At 38.1% G+C, this 17,247-nt stretch overlaps 2 protein-coding genes and 1 long non-coding RNA gene across 4 annotated transcripts in view; 1 reads left to right on the forward strand and 2 right to left on the reverse strand.

Annotated features, from left to right (window-relative positions):
• Positions 1–1,335, reverse strand: part of NR2C1 (nuclear receptor subfamily 2 group C member 1) — a 31,523-nt gene extending 30,188 nt beyond the window's left edge. The window contains exon 1 of one of the 2 annotated variants that reach the window (XM_007424635.4): positions 1,195–1,335. The gene's annotated coding sequence lies outside the window, so the exon portion shown is untranslated. The remainder of the gene's footprint in view (positions 1–1,194) is intronic. The other variant, XM_007424633.4, reaches the window with a different exon arrangement.
• Positions 1,336–1,395: 60 nt separating this feature from the next.
• On the forward strand, positions 1,396–3,398 carry LOC148215933 (uncharacterized). The gene is made up of 2 exons (XR_015796430.1): positions 1,396–1,502; positions 3,173–3,398. It is a non-coding gene; the product is annotated as an uncharacterized LOC148215933 (long non-coding RNA).
• A 692-nt stretch (positions 3,399–4,090) lies between these two features.
• Positions 4,091–17,247, reverse strand: part of FGD6 (FYVE, RhoGEF and PH domain containing 6) — a 52,956-nt gene continuing 39,799 nt past the window's right edge. Inside the window, exons 11-21 of the mRNA XM_007424631.4 lie at positions 17,055–17,126; positions 15,319–15,387; positions 12,786–12,869; positions 12,046–12,125; positions 11,820–11,922; positions 11,122–11,265; positions 10,915–11,017; positions 10,161–10,291; positions 7,347–7,475; positions 5,911–6,059; positions 4,091–4,325 (exon numbers count right to left, since the gene is read on the reverse strand). Of these exons, the coding sequence (XP_007424693.1) occupies positions 4,289–4,325; positions 5,911–6,059; positions 7,347–7,475; positions 10,161–10,291; positions 10,915–11,017; positions 11,122–11,265; positions 11,820–11,922; positions 12,046–12,125; positions 12,786–12,869; positions 15,319–15,387; positions 17,055–17,126 (1,101 nt within the window). The 3' untranslated portion in view covers positions 4,091–4,288. The remainder of the gene's footprint in view (positions 4,326–5,910; positions 6,060–7,346; positions 7,476–10,160; positions 10,292–10,914; positions 11,018–11,121; positions 11,266–11,819; positions 11,923–12,045; positions 12,126–12,785; positions 12,870–15,318; positions 15,388–17,054; positions 17,127–17,247) is intronic.

Below are 17,247 nucleotides of genomic sequence, written 5' to 3' on the forward strand. Positions count from 1 at the left end.
CATAGTGCTCAGCAATGTTGCAGGAAAGGATATATAGTCTATTAGACATGACATAATATAACATCTGTACATCTCTCTAGTCTGAGAACTTAAGCAAAAGTGGACTGTATGTACCATTTAAAGATAGATGGAAAATAATAACTAGACAGTATGTTCTAGAGCAGAAACAGGCAACCAGATATACTGTTAGCTTTGGATGACAACTTCCAAAATCCTTACCAGTGATCTGCCCACAGTGCTAGTGAGAATTTACATGTACTCAAATAATACTGTGTTTTGCTGAAATTATCATGCACACTGTGCCTAAAAATAGATGTACAGTAGAAAGGAATTAGAAAGTAATATTTCACACCATTATTCCAAATTATGGGACAAAAGAACAAGAATGGGAAAATTAAACTTAATCTTTTAAAATTAAGAACAGAGGTTACCACCCCATTTACAGATTGTACCACTACAGATGGAGAGCAATTCTTGTATCTGTATGCACCTGCAGAAAACTACATCACTGTGTGTAAAATCAAGCCAACAGGAAAAATTATGAAAATAATTCTTTTCCCTGACATCTAATGTGCAAAGGCTTTGTTGGTGGGTTTGTTGTTGCTGTTGTATGGACCAACGTTCAATGATACAGGAAGGAATTAGCCCAGTCAGCCTACTTCCTCTGTAGTTTTGAGTAAGAGGCCTCAATGTTTAGCCCAGCAGTAGAGCCAGACCGTCAACCAGGCGGAGGGAGGCACCAGCCCGCTGTCACTCGCTGGTACAAAATGGCTGCTACAGGGCAAGACTGCAACGCTCCTAAGCCTTTCCGCACAGTAGAGCAGCAGCCTAAGTAGCGTGCCCGGGCCGCGTCCAACTCCATCGTGTTCAAATCCCCACAAACCAGAGAGCGAGGCCCACAGTGAAGAAAAGGCCCCGGGGCGCGGCTAGGATCCGGGGAGGGGAGATACAAGCCTTTCCTGTGGGTGAAAGGTCAGAGGGGCGGCGGCGGCACCAGGAGGAACTACTACTACTTCTGCCACCTTCAGCACATGCATAACGGCATCCTGCTGCTACAGGGCACGGAAGAGGCCGCAATTAGGAAGCATCATGAAGCCGCCTCGCCAGCCAAGATCCGAACGGACGGAAGGCCTCTCCTGGGCTAGGATACCACCGGCGGCGCTTCACCTCTGTATCCCCGCCCTCTCCTCTTACCTGTCAGGCGCAGCTGCAGCTCTTCAGGGTTTATTTGTCGGTGGCGGCTCCGGATCTGGGAGGTCAGAGTTCGTGACCCCGCCTTCTACGTTCGGTCCTGTCCCGTCGCGTGGCGTGGCGTAACGTTCTGATTCCCCTCCCCCTCCGCAGTGGCCACCGCCACCCGCAGCACGGCTGCGCATGCGCAAAGCAAGACCCTGGCGAAGGCGGAGCGAACGTCATCGTGCCGGCGAGGAAAGGGAAGGAAGGGAGGAAGCCTCTTGCCTTCGGTAGCCATAACAATGAAGGGCGGGGGGCGGAGAAACGACGTAAGGACGAGCTAAACATTTTCTGCGCGTGCTCGCGGGTTTTCTTCTCGATCGGGTTTATTAAGGAGAAAAGGGGGAGAGCTAATGGAGTGCCCATTCAGTAATCATTGCGTTTTTAGGAATCACATATTTAGGAAGATGTTTTATCACTTGGAAGCACCTGGATGACTTACTCTAGGATTGGAAGCTAAGGAGGATTTGATCTAGTTAGTACTGGGGGCCCACCAGGTATTGCAGACTATAGGTTGAACCGGGGAAGCACTTCGTTGCAAAGAAAACTGTACACCTGGACCCATAGCAGTCCTCTGGGTCACGTTTGAAAAACATCTTTATCTGGCATGTTATATAGCATGCTTTAGAAAGTTATTTTTGTCCTTTATGAGTGATCCTCTTTTACTTACATTCAAACACAAGAGATATCACAGGATAGAAGATGGAACTGCAGGCAAAAGTCTCAAGTTGCCTCAAAAAAATCTGTTTGCTGGCTCCTAGGATCTTTTTGTTGCAAACCGTATTTTTGAAACTCACGTAAGGCCTCCCCATGAGAAGAAACCAACAGAGCTTGCTACTGGTAGCACATCTTCACCAAAGGGGGCTGCTCCTTTTTGATCACTCCTTTGTCCTGTGAAAAGGCTTGAACCCACCTTTCTTCATTCTTTAATGGGGGGGGAGAGAGAGATGGAGAATTACTGGGTTAAGAACATTTTTTGATTAGTGTCTGTTAGGGTTGTTGGTTCTAAGGATAATATGTGCTTGGGTAAAGGAAGGTAAGAGTGTCCCTGTAGGAAGGAAGAGATCAGGAAGTCAGAAGATGACTGGTGGCTACTCATTGTTGGTCCCCCATCAATTTTGGGAAAGCATAGTGACCTCCCCCTCCACTTGGTGTGTTAATCAGTCCAGTTTAATCTGGAATACAACCAGTCCTCACTCCTGATGGAAAGGGCATCACTCTGACCTAGCTGAAACTCAGATCTGATGTATCTCTGCCTGGCCAAGTACCACCTCAAATGATAGCATAAAGAGAACTTTCTTCTCAGTCATCATAGCGTCTTAGTGAAATGCTCTGCAAAATTTTCTCAAATGGTGGCTGGACTGCTCAAGGCTAATCTGACTCTGTATCCTACTACAAAAGGTTTGCAGTATGTTTGAAGATACACCTGCTGCAAATTATGTGCCACAGTTGTAGATGTAGAATTCAGTGTCATCAGGAAAACCAGTGCTTGACAGATGTTTTGAGGCTGTGATGAAGTGGATGAGGGCTAAAAATCTGAAGCTCAATCCAGATGATGGTTAGATTATTGCCAAGCCTGGAAATTAGGGAGGTTGCCTGTATTAGACACAATAGGACTCCCATAGTGCATATATTGAGGATTCTCTTTCTCTTCTGTCCCTGGAAACCGTGGTGTTCTTAGTGGCCAGGAGGGCCAGTGGCCAATTTTGGTTCATTTGCCAGCTGCAGCCTTATTAAGCTAGTTTCTGTAATTCATGTCCTAATAGTTCTTGTAATTACAGGTAGTCCATGGGTTAAGAATACCCGGTTTAAGGATGACCCATGGTTAAGAATGGAACCTATTGTAGCAAAATTCGAGTTAAATGCACAGTGGTTTGAGTTAATGAATTCTTGCACTTATACAGTATTATACAATAATACTGTTCTGGCTTATATACAGATTTGACTTAAGGACAGACCTTGGGAATGGAACTCGTTCTTAAACTGGAGACTACCTATATTGTAATATACTCTGTGAGGCTAAGACAAAAATACAAAAGAAAAGGACTGAACCTACATGAACTCCTGGAAAGGTCCTGCTGTAATAAAGAAACTTCTCCTGCCAACCTGGAAGGACTATCTTCAGCTAAAAAAAAAAGAATTAAAAATAGTGGTTGGAAACAAAATGGGCAGCTAATTTATTTTTCCTCCTGATTTTAACTGAACAAATTTCTGTGTGATTTCTTGATCAAAAAAATGTATTTTTTGTCTAAATCAGGCATATAGATAAAAGATATATGGATAAAGAAAGAAATGTTTCATCCCCTTGTGGCTTGCTACCAAACATGTTCCATTGAATAGCTAATGTTGCTTGACTATCCAAAGAGGTAGATCTAGGCATATTGGTATCTTCTTTCCTTCCAATCCAAAGATTGGGCTTTTCCTGACAGTGTTAAGGTATTTCATTAATCTCCTGAGACAGAGTTGAGATTCAGGCTTTAGTGGAACAAGTCTCACACAAAATCCTTCTGTATATAACACCAGAGACTGATCAGATGCAGCATTAAGGAATATTAAAAAATAAATAAGTTAATAAACACAGATGTTGTTTATATTATGTTTGCTAGAATCCACAGTAGTTCAGTTGATTTATCAAAAATTTAAAAAGCAAGAAATCCTAAAAGCCTGCTGAAAAGTCTTCTTGCATTTTACAGATGTGAAATAAAATAACAAACAGAAAATTGTTTTGACAGTTCCCTTGGAACAAACCAGAGAAATATCTTGTTATACTTTTCCATTGAACAACAGTCTCTAAGGTTCTACAGTCAAGGACACTTTGGAATTCAGTTTCAATTTCAGAAATGATTCTGACCATTACTGAATGTAAAACAGTGATAGAGTTTAATAAATAACAAGTATACACATTTCTTTAAAAATCATTATGCCTGAACCAGAGACCAGGTTCAGACCACTCTAAAAAAACAAACTGCTTTGCCTGGGCCAATCCAGTGACTATAACATACAGAACTGTAGCATTCACTTAGTTATCTGACATGTTCTTTAAACCCAGAATGTGCTACAATATTGTGGCTTCTTGAAAAGCTTCTATCCACCTATTGGAAAAGAGAAAACATTATTTTACTAAACATAATCATTGCCCCCATTTGCACATACTCTCTCATAATCTGCCCACCAGACCCTTCATTCGTGCTAGTTAAGGCATTCAGATCAACCCCTCTCAATCTCAAGTAGAAGCAATGGTTTTAGCACGCATGAAACGGGCAGATTCCCCAAATCCTTCATTCCTCCTAGTTAGGAATTTTTCTTTTCTTTTTTTAAAATCACTCAGAAGTTGCTAGACAAAAGGCTGGAAACAAGTAGGATTTAAGGTGATCACCTTTTAGACTTAAACTGTAATTTACAGGAAAAAGCATTTGCTAAGAAACTACTGTATGAACAAAGGATATCTGTTCTGAGGGTTTTCTATGCTCTAGAGAAATAGGAAACGCTAGGAAGTTATATTTAATTTCTTTGCTGTATCTACTAGCTTTCTTGTCTCAAATATTTATGTTCTCTGAAGATGCTCAGTAAATGACATGGTTTGTGCAACTTGGAACTGCTTTACATCTGAGTTGTCTTTGAACTAGGACCAGATCAGCATCCTGTGATTTGTCAGAATTTCATCTTCCTTCTATATATTTTTCTATGGGAAACATGGTGTCTGTGATGCTAGTTGCTCTGTATTTTTATCTCCTCTGCTACTGAATGTTTTATAAGCGTCTACTTAAAAATAAAAACAATTCTCTTTTCATTTTTTCTTTGTAATAAAAGTTTGATTCCACTTATATTTTGTAAGATTGATCTATCTCTGAAAGGAGGAAGTGTTGATTTTCCTAGTCAGACACCTCAACACAGAGGGCCAGGAAAGATTACTACTTAGTGCTATAAAGTTTATTTCCATTTTGCCATTTTATTTTGTTCCTTTTACAGTACCATATTTGCTCATGTGCCAGGGTTGGAGGAGGATATTAGGTAGAGGTACAGTATTTCTTTGGAAGACAGGTGATGGCAGTAATAACTACTAAGCTGCTATGCTAAGTCAGGAGAGGGAGCTAAGATATGTAAACCCAGACAGCTTCTGGGAGAATACAACAAGACTTCTAAACTTACAGCTGTCTTGTTACACCAAGTATAATGATTTTCAGAATGTATATAATTGGAATATTCAGCAGATTGGAATATTTAATTATTTGATTCAGTCTGTCATGATTTAGCATTAATACAATCAAAGCCACACTGGTGGGCATTAAAAACCATGCATAATCCTAAATGAAAAATGGTCAAGACAACAGGGTTGAACTCAATCCTTAAGCAGCACCCTACTTTTGGATAACTCTGGAATTGGCTTTTGGAAAAAGAGATGGGTTTTCTCTGTTTTTTTCCTTGATTTATGTACAAGTAGCAACTATTTGTTTTAGTTTTTTGCAAAAACCCAGTGAAAACAACAGAGAAAATAAACCTTATTTACTCTAGTTTTATGTACTTCCCAGAGAATTCTAAATATACATCTTTATGTTGGCCAAATAACTTCTGATAATCATAGAATAATCAATAGGATCATAGTCAATACTGTACTCTGAAACTGTTTCAGAATATCCTTAATTAATTAACATGTATGTTAAATAACTGGCCACTTACTTTTGTGCTGACTGGGAATCATCCGCTTTGAATATGTAAAATAAAGTATTTTTGTGCAATAAATGGAAAACTTTAGATTCTAAGTGTTCATCTTTAACTTCAGCAACTGTAAAACCCAGTAAAGGTTGGCTCTCTAAAGCAGCTACATCCTAATATTAAAAAGAAATCCAGAATTAGATATGGCTTTCCTATAAATGAAACCATTTTTGAAACAGTGAAAATGCCATATAAGAATGTTTCTTGCAACTCCAGGCCAATACCAAATCCTGAGTTTGATCCTAAAAGTCCCAATTGTGAGCACAAGGGAATCTTTTGGTTCAGACCCTTCATTTATTTAGCTAATGGCTGAATACAAGCCATTTCCATCCTGCACTTCCTGCCTGAAAAAAATATTTTTTTATAATTGTTTCTATAATTGTTTTTCGGTGTAACCAGTAGCTTGTCATCAATATAGATGGCTATAAATAAAAAAATACAATAAACATTAGTTTAAAACCAAGGAATTTCTAATATCCTTCCCATAGACAATTGGTAATAATCTGTGGATGGGGAAAAGCCTTGCAGATTTCTAGACTGATCTTTACCTATCGCCATCATGTGTGCAAAATGTGTGCACACTGTTCAGACACTGGGTACTTAAGCACCCATCCCTCAGAGGAAATCTTTGTCTTTTTAAGTTACCTACCAAAAAAAAAAAGTACAGAAGTTCTCACAAAATGCATGCTTGAATTTTGTATAATCCTTAGTTTTGGTCTGTGAATAGCATGTTGCCTTATTATTAATGTTTGGCTCTTTCCAACTGACAATGATCAAGCTCTCATGAAGAATAAGTACTGTACCATGCTACTTGAGTAAGGACTCATGGCTTGTGACTCCCAAACAAGCCAGGAAAAAGAAACTGACATCTTTGGCTTCAGATTCTAGATGGTTAAGGAATAAGCTTTGGGGTAAAGGGGAAACAAATTGCTAGTGACAAGCCGAGATTATCATAAGAATGTAAGGACAATCCTGTTGGACCAGAACAAAGTCCATCTAGCCTAACATTTTGTGTCAGTGGCAACCAGATGCATTCTGGAAACTCATAAGTATGGACAGAAGGGTAATAACTCTCTTCCACTATTGTGCTTAGCATCTGGTATTTAAGCTATCATTCATTTAAGATGATAATCAGCCATCAAAACTAGTTGCCTTTGTTAACCATGAATTCATCCAGTTCCCTTTAAAACTATCTACATTACTGGCTATTGCCATATCTGAGGACAGTGAATGCCAGTTATAAACTCTTCATTATTTTGTGTGAACCATTTTGCTTCTTAAATGACTTTTTCCAGTGATTTGTTTAAAGGTATTCTCTCCATTCAGTAAACTGAGTGAATAGGGGTGCAATCCCAACATTCTGCTCACATGAAATGTTTTCTAAACTTTTAATTCCTTACCTCACTAGCAGCATATGTGTATAGCACTTTATTTTTTATCACAAACCACAGGTGTTTCCATGGTTTCTTGGTGCCCTTTGATCTGTACAAGTAGCCACTTATTGAAGAATCTTCTGTATTAGCCGATACCTATAATGAAAACAAGTAGGTAGTTTGAGTGCAAGAGAGTATAGCACAACTGCCCCTCTCCCTAGTGTACTGATCATCCTAATTGTAATCCTGCTGAAAACAACATAAATAGTTTAAGTTAAGCATAAGTGCTTGTCACATTTATATATTTTGTTTATTTACTGCCCAAATGCCCAAACTCTACTAGTAAACTGGCCTTTCAGCAACTAGTGCTAAACAGCCTGGGGACCAATCTTTCTGTCCTGCTAATTACTCCTCCTTCAGTCAAGGAGAGAACTGTTTTTTAAAACAAATACAATGTTTTACAAACGGATCATAGAAAATAATTCTTAATTCAAAATATACTGTAACAGAGATATAAAAACTCTTAAGACTTTTATTTGTTTATTGGATTCTTATTTAGTGTTATATTCCCAAGGGCTTTTAGAATGAATGAATGAATGAACGAACGAACAAATAAATAGTACTGTAATAGAATTTACAATTGGGCCTTATATTAAAAGCCTGAAGATAGGGAACAGATCAGTCAGATCAATATTTTAGCTTGTACTCTGTCCATTCCATTCTCTCAGAATCACTGGAAACTGCCTTACAAGAAGTCATTGAGCTCCAAGGAACTAAACTGAATGTAAAGTCTTCTGAGAATTTCAGAAAAGATATTTTCCAGTCTCCCTAGAAATACCAGGGATTATGTTCTTCCAGATAAGCCCAGTGTTTGGGTTACTATATACCAGTTTCTGGTTAGTCTTCTTTTGATTACTGTTTTTCCTCAACAAGCAAGGCAGCATTTTTCTCTGTTGTTGACATACTGATGCTGCAATTCTACATTCACCTGGACAAAACCCATTTCAGACAATGGGATTTATTCCTGGATAGAAAGAAATGTGCTATAAGGGATATTTTGCTATCATTATTTTTGCATCTGAGAATCCCTGCTGACAATTTATCATTTTTTTAGATCCTTTTTTCAATAACATTTTTCATTTTCAATTATACATATGTAGGCTGCATAGAAGTTGGTGCCCTCTGGAAGTGCTGAGCTATAATCTCTATCACCTCCATAGCCAGTATGGACCTAGGCTATGGAGGTTCACTTTAAGTATATCTAAAAATGAAATACTAAATTCATTATTTTGATGCTATAGTTAAATGCAGTTCAGCTTGATCATTTGGGGGATAAAAAGCATTGAGTGTTTTCAGCACAGCATAGATGCAATTCTTATTAAAACTAAAAAATTATTTACTACCATTTACTTTTCTATAAAGAGATGTTTTTAATGAAAAATTAACTAAGAATCCCAAAGAAAAGTTGAACACAGGCAAAACTCTAGGTTTCAACATTCTATCTAGACAGTATTTGGTATTTCACATATTTCACATAACCTCCTTCCCAAGACAAATTAAAAATTGAAGTAACAGAATTACAGCAGATGCTAAAAGGTTTCAGTCAGCAGGACTAGAATATAAACATACTTAAACTATATAAATAATTTGTATTCAGTAAATACTATGAGAGAGTCAGTTTGGTGGAACGGTTAAGGCACCAGGCTAGAAACCAGGAGACTGTGAGTTCTAGTCCTGCCTTAAGCACAAAGCCAGCTGGGTGACTTTGGGCCAGTCACTCTCTCTCAGCTCTAGGAAGGAGGCAATGGCAAGCCACTTCCAAAAAAACCCTGCCAAGAAAACTGCAGAGACTTGTCCAGGCAGTCATCAGGAGTCAAAAAACTGACTCTAAGCCAAAACAAAAATCAAAACAAACAAACAAAAACCTATGAGGTTGACTGTCACAGAAAAGTCTGCTTAAAACTAGCTAAAATTTTAGCAACGTTTTACATCGGTTTATATGAAATATAATTTAGAAGGTTGGCAAACACGAACAAGGTAAAAATTCAACTGAATAAAACATAGATAGCAATTCATATCCAGATTTTTTTTTTTTTTGTGCTCAGTAAAACTATGCAGCCATTAAACAATCTGGCTATACTGGACTATGAGCTTCCATTTTTAGACCTCATGACCACAATGTTAGATCTAACTTGGGAATTTTTCATCAGTCCATAAGGCAGAAGAAGCAAAAATTATTTGAGTCATTGAGTTGGAAAGGATCTTCAAGGTCACTTAGTCCAGCTTCCTGCTCAGTGCAGGATCCACTACAGTATTTGGTCTCCAGACCTTTCACCATCATGGTAGACTTCTGAACTAGACGGGAACAAAAGCGATCAAAAGCTTATATACTTTTGGAGAGCATTTTGACTGGGCCTAATGTTGTCCAACTGTGGCTTGTTCTCATTTTTTGTAGCAAACACCGGGGTATACAAATTAGTTTAGTGCATTGTGTGAAACGTTAATGCTTAGTATACTGTGTGAATCTGCCACTGTGGTTTATCCGACACATTCAAATTAAGACAAATAATGGCTTATTGTGGTATAGTTCTAGTCACTGTCCCACTTTCACTAGCTGAGAATAAGGCAGGTAATCTTGCCTGAAGTCAGTAGAAAGTATGTAGGGGGAAGGGGAGGGGAACCAGAAAGCAGAGAGAACAGACTAAAAACAAGCATTGTGATTCTACAGCTGCAATCTCTGAAAACAGGAACAGAGGGATGTCAGGATATTTGGTCTCTCATTAGCAATAGGTCTTTATTAGTAAATACAAATAAAATAAGTGCTGGGAAGATCTGACATACTTCCTTGAGTGCAGCTGGAATTTTTTTCTGCTTTCTGCCAGATGGAATACTGTGCAGTACTGTAGACAAAGCATTAGTTGGAGATCGGTGATTCAGTGGAGATCCATTTTTAGGAGAAGTATACATATTATCTGAAATTAAGGTAACAGTTACAGTTGTTTCTGATTCAGAGAACTAAAAGGGTAAGTTTTTAGTTTATCATTTATTAATTTTACAAGCTATGCATCCATCTCTGATATTTGAATACAAGATTTCAAAAACAGCTTGTAGCTTTTTAAAATTTTAACATGTACAAGTGATTGTACTGCTATTCTGAATGCTTTCTTTCCTCATTACTTCTGATCATAGGTGGAATAATGGTGGTCAAAGATTTGCAAGTAACAATTTTCACCTCAGACAGATACAAGCTTAAAAAAAAAACTAACACTATGCATAGCAACTCAATATGACAGATTGCAAATTGTAACTCAATTTAATAAAATAATTCAAAACAGCAAGCAAGATAGGTTTAATCCAAGAGATATATTTTCATGCTTGAAGAACCACAATACTGCAAATTAAAAAATGTTGCTCAGTAATGTATAGTTTTTACATTTAGGATTTTTTTCTATTTAACTCTTGAAGAAATTGCTATATGCCACATCAAATGAAAGATGACTACTGTCATCCTAAAAATTCCAATCCCTGAAAAAAAATCTAAAGTAAAGATATGAGCAAAAGTTGAAAAATAGGTTAGGCAAACATTTAATTTTACCCTGTTTTTGTAGCTCCTTAAAGCAATGATCACACACTCTTGCGGGGTGATTTTTCATGTAGTCTAATCCATGTTTATTTGATGAACAAGCTTGGCAGATTATCTGAAAAAAGAAACATGCAATATATGCACATCTTTTTCAAATGCATTTGTGTCCAATCAGTGAATTTCTTCTTTTTTTAAAGCTAACATTTATTTTTTTACAACCTTCCCACAAGCTCTGCAGTGGTGCCTTCTCCATGTCAGAGTGAATTCACTAGTACAAATCATACACATGGTAGCTCTGGTGTCAGGAATCCAGATTGGAGCTTTGGATCCTACAGGTCTTTCTCCTTCTTTCTCTAGGTCTGCCTAAGGAAGAGAGAGAAACAGAAAAATATCTTTACACGGTTTTAAAAAAATCATTGTTCCTAATTTCCTTGTAGAAAAGTACATATTACAGGCTCATTATCAATAACAGCACAATTCCTTTTTAAAAGCTTTGGTGCTTGGGACACCAAAGATTTCAGATGTATATTAGAAGGAGAAATCAAGCTTTTATTTGAAGGATAAACATTCTCAGTAAGGCAAGGAAGGCCCTCTTGAATGTTATAAAAATTAAATTCAAAGCAACGCATTTTAGGAGCATTCACTACAAGCTACCATAGTATACCTCAGAGTCACTGAGTTGGGCAGAGATGTTTAGGCCATACAGACTCTTTTCCTGTCCAGTACATGAAATTCAAAGTTATAGTATCCCCAACAATTGGTTGCTCAGCCTTCTCTTGGGCTCCAATTTATGGAGGCCTTCTTATCAGAATGATAAGGCCTCTTGAGTATTTGCATACTATGAATTATGGAGTGTTGAGCATGACATGGTTTATAACTTCAAATAAAAACACATAGCCTCTAGAAACACAGCCTACCTCTTCCAGACTTTTAGTAGGGTTAAAGGTGATTCTTTTTTTGGTGTAGTCTTCAATTGACCGAGAGATAGTTTCTAACCATTCATCTCTCTCTGTAGCAGAACTGTTGGGTTTACATAAATACACTAGTTAAGCAACTTCTTTCATAAAACATGACTAAGTAGATTTTCCTTTGACTTGATGAGGCCAACCAACTGTCCATTTCTTTCTTTTTTGTAACACTTACTTTGCTGAGAGAATGAAGGATCGTTCTACACTTTCTATGTTCAGTTCATTTTGATAAGCTTCGTGAGTTGGCTTCTTAACCTGACAAGGTAATAGAAAGAATAAAAAGAAAAATCATGTCATTCTGAAAGATTAAACAAATGAAAGAAACATACAGCCCCAGTCAAAAAGTTGATTTGCATGACACAAATACCCATGCTATGGTTCACTGATACACTTGTGCCACTGTTCTGATTGTGTCTGCTGGCAACATTTGCAAATGGGCAAGCCTAACATGTCATGGGAACAAACCAATGAACTAGAACTGACTTTTAAAAAACTGAAAGGAATAAGCCATAGACAAGGTAAGCCATAGTATGTAGGACATGTCTATCTGTAGGAAGAGTCAGCAGATGAGTTCTGCTGAAATAAGCTGGAGCATGGTGCTTATTTGTTGGTGAGACCTAATAAGGCTGGTGGGTGTGAACTGGCTCAAATTATAGGACTGGAAACAGCCTAACATACAGCCAGAAAATCTAGCAAGCTGTGGGAAAGAACTTGCCATCACTGCTATTTTCCTGCACTGCTTTTTTGTTACTACCAACCTTTTCTGAAGATGAGACAGCTAACAGCTACCTATATTTGGCAAAATGTTCAGAACAATTGACTTCTCAAGTAGCAATTTCAGGCTATTAATTTTGGTGCACAAGTTCAAACTATGCTTTATAAGACAAGCTACAAGAAAAAAATTAATTCACTCACTTTCATTCCAGCCAGTGACAGCATGTTGTTGAGTTTATACATTCCAGACTGAAGAGGAGTTGTATACAACAGGGCATCATTAAACTGCAATATAAATATTTTTTTAATGTAGCTGACACACATATCAACTTACAACTATGCAAGTCTGGTGTAGAAGGTCAACCTCATCCCCATCTTAGTGGGCATATAGCAGAATGTTGTGAATAGGAATGAGATTTGTCTTTTCCCTTAGGGCTTTTCCTGCCACATTTTTCAAGAGTTGGCTGCTCAACAAGGATTTCAGTAAATTCCATATTTGTGAAGGATACAAGAATGTGATAAAATTGCACTGATAAACATGATAAAACTAATGTTATTAATGGGTAATTGTCAATCCTTTAGGGTAGACCAGATCAGGAAACACAGATTCCATAGGAAGATTAGAACTATATATTTTATTGATATTGGTTATAATAACAGAATCTTGCAAGCCCAAATATGCTTTACCTCCCCTCCTTCTTATATCCAGGTTGAACTAGAGAGGCGTTTGCCTGAGTTACTTCCAAATATTATTGTTCCTCAAAGTCATCTTCCTGATTTTCTACACCAAAACATTTTCTACACCAGAAAGCAGTGGAAATAGCTATTAACAGCCTTTTTAATTTGCAAAGTCCACTTAAATTATTTGCTTTCTATGAAACAATTGAAATCTTGCAACATGATAAGCAAACATATCCCCTCCACTGCCATTTTTCCCCTGCAATTGGGGAGGGATTCTGCCCCAAAATATAAAGGTCACACTGAGTCTCAAAACCAATAGACCTACCTGCATAAATGTATCTAATTCCACTTTTAAAGCTATCCAAGCTAATGGTCATCCCCACTTCTTATGGGAATGAATCTCACAGATTAATTACATGCTGTGTGAAGATGTTATTTCTTCTGTCTGTCTTAAATCTCTTAATTGGCTTCACTGGATGAAGCAAGTCCTAGTGTTTTGAGACAGGAAGAAAAACTTCCCTTTGTCCATTTTCTCCATGTCATGCTGGCTTCTATACATTTCAATTATGTCCCTCCTGTGGACCATTTCTAGTTTAGCTTGCACCCAGCACACTCCAGTCAATCCCTACATCCAGATCTCAGCAAGCAGGCAGAACACTCAAAACAGCTAGCAAAATACAGTTGATGTTCATTTATTAAACATCAGCAAAGATCAAAAACTTTTAACTGGCAAAAAAAAAAAAAAAGGATAAAAGGTAGGCATAAGCAGGGAGAGAGGGTCATGAAAAACGGGCAAGCATTTACATTACCTATATATCTATATATTAAAAGAAAAATCTTTCTAGAGCCACTGTAAACAATACTGTGGGAAATTAGCATGGACAGTCCAAAGGGAGTGGCCTTTGGTTATTCCAGCCTTAGGCCTTTTTTGTACATTAACAACAGCAGAATAGTGATGGAAAGTAGGTCACCAGGTGATCCCTCCACTATCCTGAGCCATTACAGAAACAATTTGGTGGATGCAGATGATGTATTTAACCAAAATTAGACAGTTTTTATAAGTGTCCATTTTTTAGAATATGCTATGTAAGTAAGAAGATAGAAGTTCTATTAAACCCTATATTACTTGCTGGCCTTTGAGCTGACCCAATAAAGATACTGCACCAACATGGAATTTGTTGTAACCAGCATCTTTGCTTTTTCTTCAGATCAATATGACTCAGTGATTGGTTCTTAATAACACCAAGCTATGATTTGATTTTGTTTGATTTCAGCTAAGTCAGCTATGAGTATTTATATTTATAATATATTTATATATCAAAGTTGTCACTGCCCATCTCATTAAAAAGTGACACTGGGCGGTTTACAGAAAAGATAAAATCAATTAAAATACAATATAAAAGTAGTCTTAAATAAATAATAAATAAATTCCAAGAAATGATGGAATTGGCAAGTAGCTCAGAGAGCGTCATCAGGTGCCAGCCACCCCCAGGATTGATTAGAGCTCTTATCGTCCCACGCGAGCTGGCAGAGCCAGGTCTTTAGTCCTTTGTAGTCAGTATAGTTGGTAAACAATGATTGATAGCTTAGTGAAATGTATGAACCTAATCAGCTCATTGCTGAACCATACTCTAACTTTTTGCATTCATCATGTAAGGCAACTTTCTGCAATTTAAGTTGGAGATTGTATCTTAAGTCAGATATTTAACAAATATTGTTAAAAGAATTACGTGATTACATATTATATATCTGAATTGTACTTGGTCATATACCATGTTAGAGATGAAAAGTAGCTTTCAGTTTACAAGAAATGAGTTGCTTGTTTGAACTTTGAGGGGAACCTTCCTCAAAAAGGAAGAGACCATGAAGACCACCAATTATGGATGAATGGTTGCTACAATTCACTTATGGAATATTAATGAAGCCACAGTAAAAGAAAAACAGTAGCACAAATTGCAATGTAAATTATTCAAAACCATTAGTTGAAATTGCTAGCTGGTGATATTTAGTGCTCCATTAAAAATTACTTTAGCATTTAGGGTGTGCATCTTACCAAAAAAAACATCCGTGGCTGCATAACTTTTCGGGACAGTTTCATCAATGTTCCTTCTTTCAAAAACACCTGGATGATCAAGCAAATATACACAGAAATCAACCAAGATCATATAAACTTCCTGTCTAGTAGTAATGTACTAAACTCCAGTCTCACTGATATACCCTTGTGGATGTGCTTTCCTCCTGACCCACCTCTGCAGCAAGACAGTAAAGCTGCTTCCTACACAGAAAGTAACAAGCCTTACTTTCCATGCAGTGATTGATTCTTCTTGGCCAGAAAAAAGCCAGTGTTTGCAGCAGGAGAGGGCACTGTGTGCTGCTTTTTCCCAGCCCAGAAGAAGCAATCTTGCAAGCTTCTTTCATAGCTGTTTCTATAAAACTATTGGATTTTGTAAACAATTTACTGTAAGTTATTTCCCGCTCCAGGAGACAAAAGCAGTCAAGTTTAGGGAAAGCACTAGACGTTGGATGCAGTAAAAAGGGAGTTGCTTGGACTCTTGGTGAGGAAGCTGCAGGAAAATTCTATTGATTTGGCTTTCATGTGGGAGTGGAAAGGGTAATGAATATTGTCACCTACGTTTGCTTGCTGTATTTTCTTGGAGCTTTTGCATGGGCTCCTGTGATTGGGAAGCTTTGGGACTGCTACATTGAGACCTGTTTGAACATTTTCATGTTACTACTTCCTGTCCCACCTTTGATTGTGTTGACAGTAGCTCCACCCAACCTTTGTTTAGAGCTTATGAAGGTTCTTTTAAAGGAGAGTTTCTCAACCATGGCAATTTCCAGATGTATGGACTTCAACTCCCAGAATACTCATCAATGGCTATGCTAGCTGCGGAATTCTGGGATTTAAAGTCCACACCCCTGGAAATTGCTAAGTTTGGGAAACACTGTTTTAAAGGCTGCTCCAGGATAGATGAAAAAGCCTGTGGTTGCAGAGTTCCACTGGCAGGTTTGGAGTTCCTCTCCTTCTGAATGTATTTTGGGTCTGTGTTTTTGTGGGGAGCTTACTCTCTGGACAAACTTCCCCAAAGAAAAGAAGAAGTAAGTGTGCAATAGAGGCACTAGGTGCTTCTTACAGCAACAGTATAAATAGCAATGGAGGCACATTCCCTGATGTCAGAGGGCAGTCCTGGGATGGGTTTCCTGCGGAAGGTCAGATCTTGAGGATCCCAGAGCTCCCCCAGGCTCTTTTGTGCAACACAGAATGTTTCTGTAGCAGGTGCTGTCACATTTTCTGTGGAAAATACCACTTTTCTCCTTCATCCAGTTTCAGTCCGCCTCAGCAGCTACATCTTGGAGCTAGGTCACTGACAGTGTGCACATGAACCTTCTAACAAGAAGCCCATGGAAGTACGGAAGACAGAGCCAAAAAACAGGCAAAAGTTGTAGGATAGGGCAGCTACATTTACATGCGAGGAGAGGAACTGAGAAACTGACTTACAATCCAGACTGGATTTTAAATCAGTGATGCTAGAAAGGGTAAGACAAGGCACCAACAAGTACCATGGAACAGTGGACTGTGCTTGTGACATCAGACTTCGCTTTGTCCTGTCTCCTGTCATGGTGGTCACTCTCTTACTTTTCAAAAGGAACAAAAGTTAACATCCCAGCTAGAGATGGATAATTATAATGTATTTTGTTTCTTTTTATTTCAGAGCTGTTAACCTATAAAGTGGGTGAAGAGAAGGACTTCAATCTCTAGTTTTCCTGTGATCTCCATGGTGAACTTACCCTCCCAGGCTGTACAATTTCATGATGACCAGTTAAGCTGTATTGTATTTGCATAAGCTTCTGAAAATTATCCTAGAAGGTGAAAAAAGAAATGTTACTGCCCAGTTTTCACCATCGTTTATTCTTTTATTTTTGTTCAGTATTGTATTCTTGTATTCATAAGAACCACCCAGAGTTGCTGGGAGTTAGGTAT

The sequence above is a fragment of the Python bivittatus genome, unplaced genomic scaffold, assembly GCF_059951505.1.
Source record: "Python bivittatus isolate LINGU-HERP-01145 unplaced genomic scaffold, Pbiv_v1 ctg000330_np1212, whole genome shotgun sequence".
Taxonomy (NCBI): Eukaryota; Metazoa; Chordata; class Lepidosauria; order Squamata; family Pythonidae; genus Python; species Python bivittatus.